Source organism: Nesoenas mayeri (genome assembly GCF_963082525.1).
Source record: "Nesoenas mayeri genome assembly, chromosome: 1".
Lineage (NCBI taxonomy): Eukaryota > Metazoa > Chordata > Aves > Columbiformes > Columbidae > Nesoenas > Nesoenas mayeri.
This window is the reverse complement of record NC_137541.1, coordinates 94,191,991-94,209,577: the sequence shown is the minus strand read 5'-3', so window position 1 is coordinate 94,209,577 and position 17,587 is coordinate 94,191,991. Positions and strand designations below refer to the sequence as shown.

The following is a 17,587-nucleotide window of genomic DNA, read 5'->3' as shown; positions in this document are numbered from 1 at the left end:
GTGAAAAAGTATCTTGAATCTGTTATTTGTAATGAGAAAAATGAATTTACATTCAGAACTAACATTAAAGTAGTAATGATGTATGCCTCATAAAGAAACTTTGAAACTTGTAAATATAACTGTCAGTTTTAACAATTATGTGTGCTTTGAACGACAGTGTACATATCAATAATACCAAACAGGTACATTTCAATAATTACGTAAGAACCTAAGGGAACAGAAATTCAGTATTTCTCATCTTTACAATATATGCTGTTTTGAGCACTTAGAAAACAGCCCATGCATAAAAAAACAAACAAACAAACCAAAAACAAACCATCAGACCTTCAACACTGCTCTGAAATTTGTTTTTAAGAGAAAAGTCAATGAATCTACCTTCATTCTCAAAGATATGCTACTGAAAGAGGGGTATGAATATTCTTATATAAGAAAGAGATCCTAGCTTAATATTAAGGGATGTCAGTGTTGTGGCTGGAGATCTTCTGCTTGGAAAAAAACTGAAAAGATTCAGTGGAAGAGCTAATGAACATTGGGCAATTTGAATTTACACATCCCTGGTTTTCAGGTGTGGTTTAAGAACAAGCGCTGTCTCTTTGACTGTTCCATATTCAGCAGGGATCTGCCAACCAGGTCTTGCACAAAACAGCCAGAAACGTTACTCATACTGAGCTCAGCAAAGTAAGCTCAGTTCTCACTTTAACATTTTAAGAGATCCTTGCCAGCATTATCCCTGACAATATTCTCAGGTCTCAAAAATGAAATATTTAAAGACTTAATGAAAGCTAATTACTGAACTGCTATACTCAACAGTAAATTTAAATTCAGTTCAGCAAAACATTTTGCATGGAAAAATAAACTATAGGAACAAGTTAGTGCTCTGTCACAGTGTAACAGACTTGCCATTCATTCAGTCGACTTGTGGTCAGTATTTCCATTTAAAAACTTGTTCATTGAGAATTTATCATGGGAGCTATTAAGCAGGTACACCTCAAACTGACTTGGCAGACAAAATTTTCTGTAAATTCAAAGAGCTTTTCTATTACTTAAAAAAGAAAAGAACCTAAGGGAAAAACTTGCTGCATCCATTCAGAAACACAAGATGGCTTTCCAAAGTGTATTTTCTACTTTTAATTCCCACAGCAGATGTATCTACCCACCACGTAAGTTTTCCTAATGCTTGATCCATTTTCCCTTTTCTGTGTTTCAACCTGCAAGTCAGTTTTATTTTTGACTGCCTCAGCAAGCATCCTTGAAATATTATGAAACATCATTGCTCCACTTGACCTTCACTCACCAGAGTCTGCTGCTGTTGACAAACAAAAAAAGCCCCCAATAATTTGAAATGACAACATCTGTAGCCCTAACAGGACACCAACTTCAGAAAAGCAAAATTCTGTATTTTTGAGGACACTGTGGCAACAGAAGCTAAAATGATAATAAACTTCGAAATGGTATAGCTTAAACAATGTTAAGCTAAGTCTGAACAGGCAGCATCAGTCTAATTGGTGGACTTGCTTTGAGGAAGCAACAAGGTGTTGCCTTTCTGCTAAAAATAAAGTGTGTTTCTTCAATAAACAGAAATAATAACAGCAAAAAAAAAATCATATAATCCTCTACTGCTGGGACTGTTCTTACCACAGCAGGTAGACATAACTATCTTAGACCTAGCTATGGTTTTCCAGGGCATTATAATGAACACTGTCTTCCCACCTTTTACACAGATAATTAGTACTTAGTCTTCCCCCAGTTCCCTCACCATTAAGGTAATACATATCAAAAATCATGTCTTCAGATCTGTGCATATCATTTTTTAAATAACAGTGCTAGCCTATGACATTTGCTAGCAATGCTTTCCAAAATTGCCATTGTGCATCTGACTCATCCTAATTCACCCAAGATCAACATTTGTTGCTTAGAGTTACTCTATTCATAATGTAGATGCATAGAATTTGTTATTAAAAGAAAAAAAGGACAACATCTACTTCATAACTTTGAAAAAAAAAATATATCAAAAAAAAATTAACATATCTGAGTTGAAAAATGTGTATTTTTAAAACTATTGGCACATGATAAAAAAGATTCTGCCTTTAATCCAAAGTGCTATGGTAGTCAGATTCCTCAACACATGCATCTTTGGAAGCTAACCAGGAAAGTCTTTTAAAGCATAGTGATCAACTGAAAGAGTAATTTGACATCTCAAATGCCAAAGTTGAGTTTCATAGATCAGACTAGTTTGGAACCACATAGTAACAAGGAAAACTACTGATCCTCACTGTTGCACTAAGCCAAAGTGAAGACTTAGCCTTTGATTATGTACCATGGCACAGGAGTTGACTCACTGGATTCAGTTCAGGACTGCAGAAAAAGGGCTGCTTCATGAGAAAAGCATCCGGTCAAATCAACCCAAGAAACTTTGATCTACCAGACTATAGGTACTGGCCTCAAAAGAACACATAAGCTACATGAAGGAAGGAGAAAAGGAATCCACTAATACAGCAACACTTATACACCAAATACACAACTTATAAGTCTTGGACTACTAGGTTGGCAAGACAGTAAAAAGCAAAGCAGCAAATGAATCTCACACTAAAAGATGATTATACTCTATAGTGCAAATTCTATTATCCTGACTTGATCTGACTAGTAGCTAAAAAGAAGTCACCTTTATTCCTCTAACAAATCAAGGTATTTCAAGGGCACGTCCCTCCTTATTTTTTTGTTAAATTTTGATTTTCTTAAATAGGTCAACTTGGAGTCTTAGCATAGGGACTTTTTTCAAGCCCTAAAGCTGCATCTAAAAAGCAGTTCCCTCCTTCAGAGTTCCCAGCTTCAGGTCTGGAGACATTGTGATATGCTCCAGCAAGATTTCTGATGTGGACAATCAAGGGACTGAGGCTGCAGGGCACAACATACTGTACCACACACCATGCTGCACAATTGCTCTGTAATTAGAAGCAGACCAACCAAATACAAATAGATCCAAATTGACTTCTTTTAAATTCTCTTATGAACTGCCAGAGAAACACTAGTTTTGAATTGCATTTATCAAAAAGGCTCAAGATTAAATTAAAAAACAAACAAACAAAAAGAGCAATACAAAATTTACAGTAGTAAAAGAATGAAGAGGGAAGACAGTACTGTTCATCGTTTCAGCTGAACTCCAAAGACCCTACGTCATTTCACTTTCGGTTATAATGACAGCCCCAAATTCTATCTTCAAGCATTCTTGGCAAAGAAGCAGCTTTAGATTTGAGACCAAAGGCAAATAATTACTAACCTTTCTACATTGACTGGCTTGTCAAATTTAAACAGAATATAATCCCCAGCAACCGGTGTGACAGCCCAGAAAAAGTCTTCCCCTACATAGGTTTTTTCTAGTGTATGTCCTTGGTAGACTTTTAAAGATGTCGAAACCTCTGCAGGTGGATTCACGTGGATTTTATGTAGTAATGGTTTCAGGAAGTCTTTATCCTAATTGAAAGAAAGACAAACATCAGGCTGGTCAGATAACCTGTTTTATTATGTTTTTTTCCCAAGTGGTTACATTTAAACACTTGCATAAAATGGAAAAATAATCAGTGGCTATATTGATTAACAAGATTAACATGCCATTAAAGTAAAAAAAAAAAAAAATAAATAAAAAAAATCCCCAAGCAAAAATCCACAAAAATAAACTGATATGAGCAGTTCTTATGTTTGATAGTATTCAGTTTAAATCAGATTTCATTCCAACTGGAGTAATATACAGCACACTTGAAAAAGCCACACAAGAAAATGCCTGTTTTGTCAAGGGCTACAAAGTTTTTCATTTAATTAGTCTGCTCTGGAAAGGAAGGAAATTTTTTGCTACTAACTGTGAGTTTCTGGATCTTCCCTGCTAGAGAGGAGTGGAGGCCAACATGCTGGAAAAGAGAAGGCCTGAAGCGTATCCGTAGATTAGATTTCTGTCGATCACAATGTTTCTGAAAGGGGGAGAAAGAGTGGTTAAGAAAAAAAAATGATCACATTAGTAAAACCAACACAAAATAGCTGAGTTCTTACTGCAAGTATGTGATGTCACATGAACCAAAAAGACTCAGTGAAAACCCAAACCAAACCAAACCTATTTACCTTCTTGTTCTTGTTTTCATTCCAGAAATCTACCAAGACTGCTGTTCAAATATAATACTCTTCAAGGTTCTTGCACAGAACCTGTTTATTCAGTTTTCCAGCAAGGGTGCTACTTGAGAAATGAAGGACCAAAATCCAGAATTTATTCCCCATTTGGAACCTTCTCTATGACTGCTGTCCAAGCAGTGGCATTCTGCAGAGCCTCGGTGGAGGCTATATGGACGAGTTTTAGGACTGTTACCCAAAGAAATTAACTTGATTTTTGCTTTTCATCCTATTGCATCTATCTCCAAAATCTGCCATAACAGTTACAATACCCCTGAGAACTGTCTCTCTGAAGTTCTTTTTGAGATTAAAATCTTGGTGGGAAGAAAGACTCTTTGAGGACATGCAGTAACCATAATACACAGCATGCCAGCCTCCAGCTCAACAAAACCAACTCACGCACCATCATGAAAACATTTTAGAAGCTTTATAATAAAAATAAACTTACAGCATCTTTCTCAGGGTTACACACTTTCACCCAGAGGATATGGTCCAGTAGCCAATCAATAGGTTTCTCCTTATAAAACATAAATATGAACTCTACAATAAGAGTGATGTCTGGAGACTGGAACATTTTACCTGTGATGACATTAAGAATAACTAGAGTTATTTTAGATTAAAGATAGCATTGTCTTTTGAAATCAGTGAGACAACAGAAGATAAGTTTGTGTCAAAACAAGAAACACTGGCAATGAACAACTTGAAATCTCAATGTTATTAAAAGCTCTGTACATTCCAGCTATGCAAAACTAAATAAAGCAACTACTCAGACAAGAACTCATTTTAATATATGTTGGTGCTATCAAAATATTCAATGTATACTACAACACAGGCTCCCTCAGAACAGAAATTGTCAGTCTGAAAAAATGAAGTCAGACGACTTACGGATTCGTGTCTATTATTCTCCACGCCACGTGTGGGCTTCAAGCGTCTGAGACAAGGAGCTGTTGCAAGCATTACCTGCCCAGTCAGACAATTTCAGCTTTTGCAGGTAAAAAAAGCAGAGAGGGAACACCTACCACTAACTCCAGATCCCTCTGTAGAAAATTAGAGGCAAAGAAGGAAGCCACTAGAACATAACTAGAAAGAACTCAACTTAAAAAAACCCACAGAGACATTACATAGCAGCAACTGGAGTTTTTTTTCTGAAATGCACAGGCCATCAGCAAACTCATAGTGAGGACATTTCCAACTAGCCATACTCAAAGCATTCAGCTGCCTAGTAGAAAGCCTAAGTCCCTCCCACAAGCAAAAACTGCAGAACTTTTTCAAGTACTGCCATGACTTTGGGGCATCCAAGCCAGCATACTGCTTCACCAAGTACAGATGGACTTCTGGGTGGCACTGTGCTACAGGATTCCTGGGAGCCCTGCAAGCTGCTCAAAGGAGGCCTTGGCAAAAGAACAAAACTTACTATTGATGAAGAAAGCCTATTTACTATCAACAGGAGCAACTTTTTATGTGATTGTGGAATACACTTCACTGTCAGCACAAGTGTCTGAAGAGAAAGGTGGCCAATAGACTGGGCTATGCTGTTAAACTGAATGCAGCTCTTAAGAAAGGTGGCTTGTATGAAGGCTATCAGGAGCAACGCCTAACTGGGAATAGGGGGCAGTCCAAGGCTGCAGATAGACTGACAGCAAGTGCTTCCACCAGGGAATGAGTACCAACTAAACTCCCAAAGGCAGTTCCAGATTTGAGGGCAGATTCAGAAAACATCACCAGGTTTGCAGACTAAGTCTTGGGGGCACAGGTGCATTAAGGGGTCAGAGTCCAATAGGAGCTCCTCAATGAAATTTTTCTGTCTGTCCACGCTTGGGAATGCTGTACAACACACCAACACACAGCACTTTGGCATATAATTATTTTTTTTCCCCACTTGTAATCTGTGAGGCCTTCATAGGCTTTTTAAATAATAGGTTCCACAAATGGTAGATGTCCTAATATTTTCTCCTACATTTAAGGAATAACAGACGGAGTAGACACTAAGAACAGGTTCCTCTCTGAGGCGGCAAAAAAACTTCCCATGCTTGTCAGAAAACGGGATTTGGTTCTCACCTGCAAGAGGATTAAGTTCTTTGGAAAGGCCACTAAGGAGCTGTATAGGCCAGTCTGGATGACAAACAAATGTTTTGTGTGAAGCTTAAAAACTGTCAGCAGTGTATCACTCTTTTGGCAAAGGTGGCTAAGTGCAAATGAAGAAATGGTGCAAGGAGTCTACCTGATTTAGCCATTAAGATGTTCACATTTATATAAATGAAAGAGAAGATATACCTAAAGTATCATCATGAATCAGTACTACACAAAAGGTAAATATTTATCTAGCCTTAAGTGATTAGGAACATACATTTCCACTGTGGATGTACATGTGGATTGTCACTGAGAGTCAGACATTTAGTTACTTCTCTTTCTTTTGAGACTCACTGTAGTTTGTAATTCATAGGAAATTATCACAAGGCAGCATAAAAACACCCAAGGAGCTTGGAGTTTAAATTCCTCTTGTAAAAGCGATTGAAAATTTCTCCACTGAAACGGGTGACTGAGCCTAGCACATTATACAATATCTCAGAGTAGATACAGAATGACAGGTTGTTAGTTTACATTTATTAGCAACAAGGATATTTTTAAAAGGAAAGCATCGAAGTTGCAGGGGCCTTGTTATGTGTGCTCTGACAATGCCAGATATCAGACTCTTACATAGGGAGATTTGCTTTGAGAATGCCAGGATCTCAAATTGTAAGTTTCTTTATTTTCTAAGAAAGAGGACAGACAGGAGATCACCTGAAGGGTCTCATTCTTTCCAGAAAACAGGTCTGATATGCTCTCATTCCCTTAAGACTTATATGAAGTTGGATAAGAACATAGTCCATGAAATAATACTTCTTTTGGAATTCTGAGAAGAGTTTGGAGGGGTCTGAGCGAGGCTACATCATGATGCAGTGCAATAACTATGGAAGAAGCATCTGACAAAAGTCTCGATTATTTAATCTGTTGGAATGATGCTATATTCATAAAGCAGACCATTCACACAATGGGCTGAGAAGCAAATGTGGCAAGACATTAACTGAACTGACATGGCTAAATCAAAGTTGTTCCTTAGAAAAACCCTGTAACTGGGATGTTTATAAAACATAAACATTGACATCACTTGTAAGTGCTTTTTACAATGAAGTGCTCAAATAGGCATCTCCACTTGAAAATACTCTGTAACTAAAATTTGAAGCTCCCACTAAACAAGGGACAACTTCTACTAAACTAGGGACAATTGCAAAGCTTTCTTCTTTAAAGATATAAGAAAGATGTTATGATTTTTTCTTAGTATATTGTTACTATTTACACTCTATATTGTCATATTGTTTAACATTATTTGTGGAAGTAAATATTTAAAAATTAGTAGGAAACAATCATATGATTTGTAGAATGTTGTGTAAAATATTCATGCAGAATAACAGCTCTTCCAGCTTGTCACACTTCCAACTAAACGGGCTCCCAATTTTCCTGGTGATTCATCTCTGCCTACTGCTTTCAATAGCAGCAGGCAGGAGAAGAGAAAAACATGAGAAACCCTAATCAAACACCAGCTGAAAAATGGGACTAGTCAGATGTTTCTGGGATGTTTATGGGACTGAAACCATCATTTGTAGATGACACCTGCAGAGACAGTCTGTCAGTCACACCTGCTTGCACAGGAAGTGGAAGCGATGCACAATACCGTGCGACTCAGAAGACAAAAACATCTCCACATCATTGCTCCCATCTCAATGGAAGCAGACTGACTGAAGAGACCGTTTATCCTCTTCCAGGAGGTATACATGGTCATGGTGCTCTGCAACCCTTTTCTTCTTCTATCCAAGGATAGAGCAATGGAACCACACTGTACATTTTTTCCTTTGATTAGCTCATCTGCTGAAGAGCACAAGGATTACAGTGTTCAGTTGTCATCTATGGTGAAAAGACGCTCATAGACCACATCACTTAAAACCTGAATATTAAGGTACAGGACCCTTACCTACAATTGAATAAGCAAATAACAAGATGGAAGTTTACTCTTTTCTCCGATTTAAGTTATTGTAATTTTATTTAAAATAGAAACAGAATATCAATAAACCAATTATTTACGTCCATATAGCCAACTTGTCTAGGCCCAGAGGCACTTTCCTCTAGGTCTCGATTGGCATACTACTGTCAATCATGCAGTCAGCTGCTCCTGACTTGGGGAATAATCTAGTTAACATGGTGATGTCACAGGACACATCAGAAAAAGATTAAAAAATAATAATAAACCACCACCCAACCCCAGGTGTGACCCAGCCCCACCCTGATATGTCCAACTGCAACCAGTTAGAATATACTAGGTAAGCATCATCTGGCTGTACCTGCACTAGCATCTTCAGACCCAACCATCCCCTCTACTTTACACTGCCCAGCACCATGGAAGGGTTCAACAATGCAGGCAATGCCTTCTCACTTTAATTTGTAATGATCACTGAAGTGATCAGGCAACACCCTGTTCCAGACACAAGCCCTTGTCTCCCTTCAGTAACCAAGAACAGACCACACGCTACTTGTTGAAATGCTGTCAACACCTTCCACACCCAGCTTGGCACAGCTTTGCCCCAGCTCCAGTGTAACACAGCATCCCTCACCTGTCGCTCCTGTCTCAGCACAACACAGCAGTACTGCCATGTTCATGCTCAATGTTCTCTTTTTCTCCCTGAGAACACTCTCCCCACACCAGCTCACAGAAAAGACTCTACAGTGAAGCCCCTGGCAAAAAAAAACAAACCTTCTGGACCCCTGACTGTCCACAGCTACTCCTTGGGATGGAAAGCAGTGCAGTACAACTCCTACTCCACTGATCTGGCACCATAGCCCATCTGAATCCAAATCAGCCAAGCCCCTGCCTAGGCTCTCCCGAGCGAGGGTAGCAGCATTAGCCTGGCTTCCCTAGGGCATAGCCATAGTCCAAGAAGCAGCATTTGCCAAGGTCCTGCAGTCCTGTGGCTTCCCACGCAGCTGCAGGTGAGGAAAGTGCTGTGAGCCATGGAGCCACTGAGATGCCACCCAAATCCAGCCTACAGATTGTCCACTGGCCAGCCCCAGTGTGCAGTCAAAAATCAGCAAGTCAAACAGACCTAAGCAAAAACTGCACTCAATACGCACTGCCTGATACCAAAGACAACGTGAAAGAATTCGAGCAATGGCTCATTTTGCACCACATTCATGCACTTGGTACTGTGCACAAGAATAGACATAAATGAAGGAGACCCTGCTGACAAAATTTCAGAGATTTCAGATTTTGGGTGCACACAACCTACCCTTGGAAAGAAATTTCAAAATCCAAGAGAATTAAGACTCAAAGGTAAAATCCTGCTCCATAAATCCCTAGAGATTTAAAACACGTGGAAGACTTTCTCTGTATTATTTATCTATACTGAGAAAAGTGAGAGCCAGGACTGAAAAAAAAAAAAAAAAGTGGAACATTTTCTGCTATTTATTGTGCCCTGCCAAGACTTCTATCTGATTTTCAGTCAATTTAAATGCCATCGTTAGTGAACTACTCTCAGTATTTTGTTGGCAAGTGTAAGAGACACACAAAATGAAAAACTTTGTTTTCTACAGTTCTCTGAACTGCAAATACGCAAATCATTAATTTAAATTTTTCGCATAAGCATCATTTAATGCATTCAGTCTACACCAACAATAATTTTATACCTGCAAGCACATACCCTAACCATAGTTGAAGTCTTTCAATGCTTCCCCTGTTAATGATATGCAAATTACTGGCGCTAAAATCAGAACCTCTTTGAAGTTATTTAAATCTCAAATATTTGACTTGATCTACTGTTCCCCAAACTTCAACTATGCGGACAGCTTGAGCAAAACTGTAATCAGAACAACAGGCCTTAAAACATCAGGGCACATTAAGATTCAGAGGAACTGTGTAAGACAACCAAAAGGCTGATTTCAGAGCGCTCCATTAAAAGTTCGTGACAGCTGGCATTACAGCCACAGCACAGAGTACTGCAGATCCTCCAGAAAACGCTTCAGCTCACAAGCAGCTGGAAGACGAATCAATATTTCTCATAAAAAGCTAGTACAACTTCCCTATATTGTGTCAGGGACTGCGGTGCAAATCAGAATCCAGAAGAGCAAAAGATGCATCTCCTTCCACAGAGTTTCTCAGGGAAACAGAATACACCTCACCCACTATTTATTAGCTACTTGACAGCACTTAAGAGTATGCTTTCAGTATTAAAAAAAAAAAAAAACAAACACCAAAAAAACAAAGGAAGCCACTTCTGCTCTGTGGCAGAGGTGATAGAATTCTATAATCCTGCTGTCAGCCTAAATAGCTGCATTTGACACTTCCTCATGTAGTACTTGCATAAATGAGATTTTCAGTTCAGAACTACACTATGACAAAAACCATTTTTACCTAGCAAACTTGCAAGCTGATCAAGGTTTCCAATAGCTTACAGCAAATCAGCCACTCCTCTCTTTTTTAGAGATTATTTCTAAATCAGTAGCATCTAGGCAATTCAGTACTCTACTTTCTACACATAAAACTCATCCCCTGTTACAAACAACTACTTTCGCTTTTCTCCATAGTTATCCACATTACCAAATTACAATAGCATCAGTCTGCATCAAGATCCATAAAGGGATAGCAGAGATGAGGCAAATCTACATTACTTGCATAAAATTTTTATGCAATATATGGTTATAGCACACCAATGTATCTCAAAGCCAGAAGTTTTAGTTTTTTCATGAATACTAATTTTTCTCCCAAAACTTAAAGGCAGGATAAGTAGCTAAATTGGGAGGGGAAAAAAAAAAAAACAACAACAACTGATTTAATTTTCTAGGTAGAAAAGCAACATTAAGATGTGTAGCCATAGCTAAATGCATCTGAAATTCTACTGATGTCTAATTAAATGGAGGCAAGAAAATACGATACAAGGAACAGAGATGCAAGCAGCAGGAGCTAACAACTAAATTCAACGACAACTATTTTCAGAGGCTACACTGAAAAAAGTATATAGACAGTATAGACAAACAACTTAAAAATATTTTTAAACAGCTGTGTGGGTGATTAAGCCAAATCTCAATATTAAGAACTATCTACCTACCCCTTCTGGCTTAGACACTGTGCTCTCTATAGCAGCACTGAGAACAGAAAGGAGTGTGAAATACACAAATAATAAGCAATCTGAAATGACATCTACATGGAGTAGACAGTGCTTTTCCAAAACTGTAAGTTGTTTTTATGCCTGTTTTGACATATCAGTCTTACAAAAGTGCAATTTGTAAGCAAGTACACTCTACTAGCAAATTAAGCAAACGTAGAATGAACATAAATTACTTCTGTAGCCCAGGAACTTCATACAGCATTTACCTTTAAAGTGCAATTAGGACTGGAGCTAAAACTCTAACAACAACTAAGCCCACAATTTAAGTTAAACTGTTCCAAAGTAGAAGCAAAGCCACAAAACCAGTCCCATAACTATTTCAGCAACAGTCCATCTCTGTTGGTAGCCCAAGGCAACCAAGTAGATTGTGTGGTGGCCAGATCCTTCTGTCCATTTCCTCTCCTTCACTCCATCATTTCTCTCAGTTAGACAGACAGGCAAACATAGGAAGTAACCTAACAGAGCATATTTGGGAGATAACTACTGTTTTCCTTTCTACTCAGGTGAATCTCTGAGACCCTGAAAGACAGGGAACTATTGTTTCAGCTGGAAACAGGATAGAATTTGCCATTCACACAGTGACAACATTCCCAGTGTTGCCATTATCACTTAGAAGAATGAATCCTGTCTGCAATTGCTAACCTAAAGATATGTAAATCCTTTCAGTTTTAGGTCAGTCTGACAAGATTAAGAGTTATTGCAAAATACCTAAGCATGAACTGACCTTGCAGCTTTAGACATTTTGAAGCCCACACAATTATTTGAGTCTTGCTTTAACACACACCTGGTGGATAAAGTGTCCTTTAGCTGAACATTGCTCATTATACACTAAAATGATTATGTAGCCAATATGCAAACGCGTAACCAATTGGGTCTTTAGGACTGCCCTGAGCAGAGATAAGATTTTGTATATAATGGCTGTCACTTTACTTTCTGGTATGCTGGCTTTGTTGCAGCATGAAGGCTTGTACAACTCTGTAATAAACAGTATCTGATCTCTTTGCTACGATCTGGCTTTTTTTTTTTTGCACACCAAGTCACAGAACCTTGGTTTTGGGACATCAGTGCTACCATTATGGGGCACTGAGCTAAAAATTTAGCTGTTCTCTGGAAAGTAGATCCAAAGTAAAAACAAGAGAATAACAAGAATTTCCTAGAGAATGACAGAACTCAGGACTGCACTTTATCCTTACACGTAGGATTTTCTTCCTGTTCTGAGCTCAATGTACAGCATCTGCATTGGAATCATTTGTGTTGACTACATACAGGAACCTCCACAGTTTGACTTTGCTTTTGATCTTTCCTTGCAGATCTCCAGCTTAACGCTTTTAAACAGATCATGACACATCACTGTGGTAATGAAATAACCTTTTGATTTGTAAAATCTCTTCAAAACTTCACTTCCATTGCTTTTCTGTTAAGTCTAGTCCCTCTCAGGGGGACACTTAACGTCTTAGTGTAAGAGCAAAAAAACCATAAAGTAATTTTAACAGCACCCTGGTACTCAATCCATAACAGCCTGAGATGGTACATTAGCTCCTCTCCCTGTTGTTCATTGCAAATGACAGACTAACTACACTCAAAAAGGAAAAGACTGTCATAACTTCTTGACAGAACAGAAAGGTGGAGATAGAACAGGCTTTGCATCCAAGATAAACCGATGCCTGATGATTCTTGGAAATTTTGGCACAAACACCAATGAAGTTGTTTTACATGGAGTTAGTTTTCATGTGTTTTTCTTTAGTCAGTTGTGTTTCAATGGCAGCTAAATTAAAAATAAGTCCTTCCTTGCAGTTTGACTGTTAGTATTAATATTTTTATAAATCAATTAACTTTTGGTTATAAAAATGCCCTCTTCTCCAACAGTTTTGAGTTTGTCTAAGTCATACAAAAGTACATGAAACAACTGAAAAACAAAACAAAACAAAACCCAAAAAAAAACCAAAACAAAAACCAAAACACCAAGAATGAGTTAAACCAGAGTTCCTAAAAAATGAATTTCTACTTCTTGGTCTATTTCCAGCACAAAGAAGATAGCTTTGAAGTCAGATCACTATTAATTCACAGTCTGAGGATGAATGTGTTCTTTCGAACTACTAAAGTGAACATTTTCTTACCGATGAAACCCAGCTGAGAAAATTCTAGAATCATCCAATCTTCAGAAGCAAGCTGAAGAGCAAAATTTTTTATTGTGCTGAAATAATTCTGCTTGACAACGATGTCATCTTCAAGCTAGAGGAAGGTAGCAGTGATATGAACATAAATTTTTTAAAAAAGCACCAGCAAAGCAATAGGAAAAAGCATAGCTGGGAAATACTGATTTATAATATATTGCTAACACATAGCCATATATTTCTATATGCAAGCACTGCTATAAAACCTAGACACTATAGCCAAGAGTAACTATTGCAGGGATCACAGTCTGTCTTTGTGGAGAACTAAGACAGAATCTTTCTGTAGTAAGAATCCACAAATGTATCTTAACTTGTAATTTCAGAACATTGCTTTTCTAGCTTTTCAGAGAAAAATCATCCATGAAATCATGTTAGACTAAGTGACACCATAAGCAGAACAAGTAGAATATCTGTATTATTTGTACGCAAATGTGACTCTGTTTACTCACACACTGAAACAATTTCTCCCATGAGACAAGAAGCTAAAAGATGTTATCTACAGTGGTGGGATTCACTTCACCTGGCTTTAGCTGTCCAGCAGCAGAACAGGTGCACGGTCCAAACTAATCATCTAGTCCAGGTAGCAGAACTGCCAAGATGGGGTGTTACAATCCCTTTACTTCATAGTAAGTGCAGGTCACTGCTTTAAGTATCCTCCTTCTCTGTCTTTTCTCCTAGTGCATTCATGCTCTTTCCCTTGTGCTGGCACAAAAAGAAATGACTGTCTCGTGTCATTCCTTCCAGGAGAGCTGAGTCTCCAGCAGCTCTCAGAAAGCAGTTTGCATAGCTTTGTAAAAAGTAGAGGAGATGAGTGGGGCTTTACACCCAAAGGTCACAGTCCCAAAATATAAATAAAGATCATAAGTGCAGTTACTCACTAAACCTGCAATACCCATAGGTAAGGCTCTTACTTTAAAGCAGCAAGATGTAATAGGAACAACTTTGAGCTAAATCCAATTTAAGAAGAATTGCTTAACTCTGTTCTTTAAAACCTCTTTGAAAAAGGAAAACCAGTCTAACCACACATTGAAAATGTATCTATATACAACAGTCATATTAAAGTGACGCTGCACTTGCCCTCAAAATAAAGTATACTAAAAATGGATTTTAGCTCAATTTCCAAACAAAAGTATGCTGGTGTTTTTTGCGTAGGCAACTCAATGGTAACTCATTTGGGGGACAAGGAAAAAACAGTAGTTAAGCTGTCTGCATTCCTTCACTTTTTTTTACTAAGCATCTTAAGATAAAAAATATCACATAGGACAAATTACTTTCTTTTTCAGAGGCAGTGTCCTCTGCAAATTATTCCTTCATGTACTATAATCTCCATACTTAATGCCCTCCTTCAACTATGGAATCAAGTTCTCTCTGTTCTGTGTAAGTCCTTCTGATGTGTCCAACAGCATAATTTCTGGAGACCTATTTGAAAACTTGTCTCAAAACAAAGATAAATTTACCTGAATGTAATAAACCCCCTTTTTCTGGGCATACATCATAAGAAAACAATAATCCAAGTTTTGTTTTGTTCTCCATCTGAAATAAAATTAAAAGCTTAAGGATTGTGAAAAAAAGATATTTCAATACACACTGGCAATGCAAAGTAAATCTCACTATGATGAATGACGCGTGTTAGTGAAATGTTAGGATAGCTGCTTTTGGCATTGTTCCCCCAGGAAATCCTCTGTCTGAAAAAAAGAAACAGAGCTTTTGCCTTATGCTTTAATATAGACATAAAATTGGTTTAACTTGAATGTGATTTTGTGAAAACTACCTGACATTTCACTAAAAACACACGTGCATTTTAAAGGGTAATTCAGCAGGAGTTACTGGGGTTTATACTGTATTTAAGGAAGAAAAAGAGTGAACAAAGAAGTTTGCACTAAATGAATTCAACCAAGCATAGCATTAAGCTCTGATCATGCACAGAACAGCATGCAGATAGGAATGAGATGGATTCACAGAGCACTTTTAGCATCCCCACACTTCCACGAATTACAGTAAGAAAACATTTCAAGAATTCACATCCCACTTGCCATTTCATAAACAACTGAAGTGTAGGTGTGGGAGGAGATGGGAAAAGATCTGGGGGAATAAACTAACCTCACTCTCTCTTTTGAGTCTCCAAATGTCTCTTTCAAGTTTGTCAAGTCAGGATAGTAAGTTGCAGGAGGGGCTATTACTTCCACCAAGCCAGAATTAATCTCTGTAGAAAACCTGTCAACGGAAACATCCTAAAGTCACATAAAAGATTTGAGTTCTGTAGAATTCCTGCTTGCTTTCTGTTGGTACAGTTATTACATCTAGTTAAAACGACCGATTCTAACAAGGCATGTAAAATAAACCTAGTATATAAAAAAGTACTGTTTTCCTTAGCATCTTCTTCAGAGCAGTATAGCCTCCTGACCAGTAATCAGAATTGTAACTAAATTCTAATAACTTATTTTGCTTTCTTTTTCCAGAACCTAGTGATCTTTTTTTCTATATTTTTCTTTGAACATATGAAATACAAAGCTCTAACAGAGATGTCACAAATTTCCATTCATGTTGAAACAATTCCATCTGCTTGTGTTGCACCAGATAATTTAATCCCACTTATTGTTTTAAAATTTAACTGACTGAATCCACTGCCCCTTAATTTGTCATCTATTACTTTGTTGTTCAAAAGTCCAAAACCCCAAGAAACAAAAATCCATGATCTTATATTGCCAGAATACATTTTATTACTTATCACAACCTGATTTAGGAAAAAAACAAAAACCAAACTAATAAAATAAGAAATCCCCCATTAAAGCTATAACTTACTCTTTTTCCAGGCTTGCAACAACACTATTAACGTAATCAAGATCAGTCTGGAAGAAAAACAAACACAAAAAACAAATAAAACACTTAACAGTTTTGGAACTATGTTTCAAAGAGCCCAGTAAAATAAATGTTGGAGGTAACCATACATGAATATCAACTTCAGCACGTAAGATTTTTAAGAAACATAGGAGTACATCAAACATGTAACTATCTTATGTCTAATGGGAGAAGAAACAATTTTTTTTGTAAACAGAGGGGAATAGTATTTGCTTTATATCTGCACTTAACAGACAGTTCTAACCCAATTGTTGGTCTTTTCTTGCAATCTCTTGTGCCCTTAATGACAAAATGATCACTGAGCAATTCATATTGTTGTTATATAATAATAATACATATGAAACTATTACCAAGGAAAGCTTTCTGGAAAACAGGGCATTGAACACACACTCTTCTTTCAAAAATGCATCTCCTAAACTTTGCATTTAAAGCGTGGATGTCCTAACCACAGCCAGCCATGAACACGCTGTTTTCCCGAGTAGAATTGCTTTTGTGCATCAGAGGAAATATCAATCTCCGCAATCACCCAATTCTTAAAAATGCACAGATTCTAAAAATTACTTGTTGGTTAAAATACAAATGATGATATTCTAGAAAAAATAAACACTAGATCATCTAACTTGCCAGAACCAGTCAATTACTCAACATTTTCATTTGGTACACATGCATTCCAGGAAAAGAGAGTTTGTGAACTCAGGAATGTGACTGAAACCCCTAATCTTTGTTATACTTTCTAATCTAATAATATGACATGCTATTTATCAGTTTTCAAAAGAAAATTTACAGTCTATAAATCTACCCAGATTCTGGCGGCTCATGAGGATTCTGCAGAAATAGCTGCCTTTGAAATGCTGGAAACAAAGGAACAGATCATACTTTTTCTGATGAATTTGGATCATTAAAGGATTATACAGAGAATAAATCTCTCCCAATCATTTCTATAGAACTACTAATCTTGTTTAATAAAGATGCTTACCCTTTGATCTTAAAAATCACCATTCCTATTTTTAAAGACTTATTTTTATAAAATCCAACATAATGCCAGTGACGCACACTTTTCCAAAAAGGACAACAGTGTGTTTCTTCCAAAAGTAGGTTCTAAATACTAGAAGAATATGTGAGTAGAAATATTGTAATAAATTTGTCATACCTATTTTCTTCATAAGTGCTATGCCTAGTGCTGGACAGAAGCTCTAATAAGCAGAT

At 37.4% G+C, this 17,587-nt stretch overlaps 1 protein-coding gene across 2 annotated transcripts in view; it reads right to left on the bottom strand.

The window, feature by feature from the left end:
* The window catches only part of MGAT4A (alpha-1,3-mannosyl-glycoprotein 4-beta-N-acetylglucosaminyltransferase A), a 79,600-nt gene that overhangs the window by 14,300 nt on the left and 47,713 nt on the right, over positions 1 to 17,587 (bottom strand). For both annotated transcript variants that reach the window (XM_080363022.1, XM_080363023.1), the window contains 7 exons: positions 16,325 to 16,371; positions 15,623 to 15,736; positions 14,980 to 15,055; positions 13,466 to 13,580; positions 4,604 to 4,734; positions 3,855 to 3,962; positions 3,278 to 3,471 (listed from right to left, as the gene is read on the bottom strand). In XM_080363022.1, the coding sequence (XP_080219148.1) occupies positions 3,278 to 3,471; positions 3,855 to 3,962; positions 4,604 to 4,734; positions 13,466 to 13,580; positions 14,980 to 15,055; positions 15,623 to 15,736; positions 16,325 to 16,371 (785 nt within the window). The remainder of the gene's footprint in view (positions 1 to 3,277; positions 3,472 to 3,854; positions 3,963 to 4,603; positions 4,735 to 13,465; positions 13,581 to 14,979; positions 15,056 to 15,622; positions 15,737 to 16,324; positions 16,372 to 17,587) is intronic.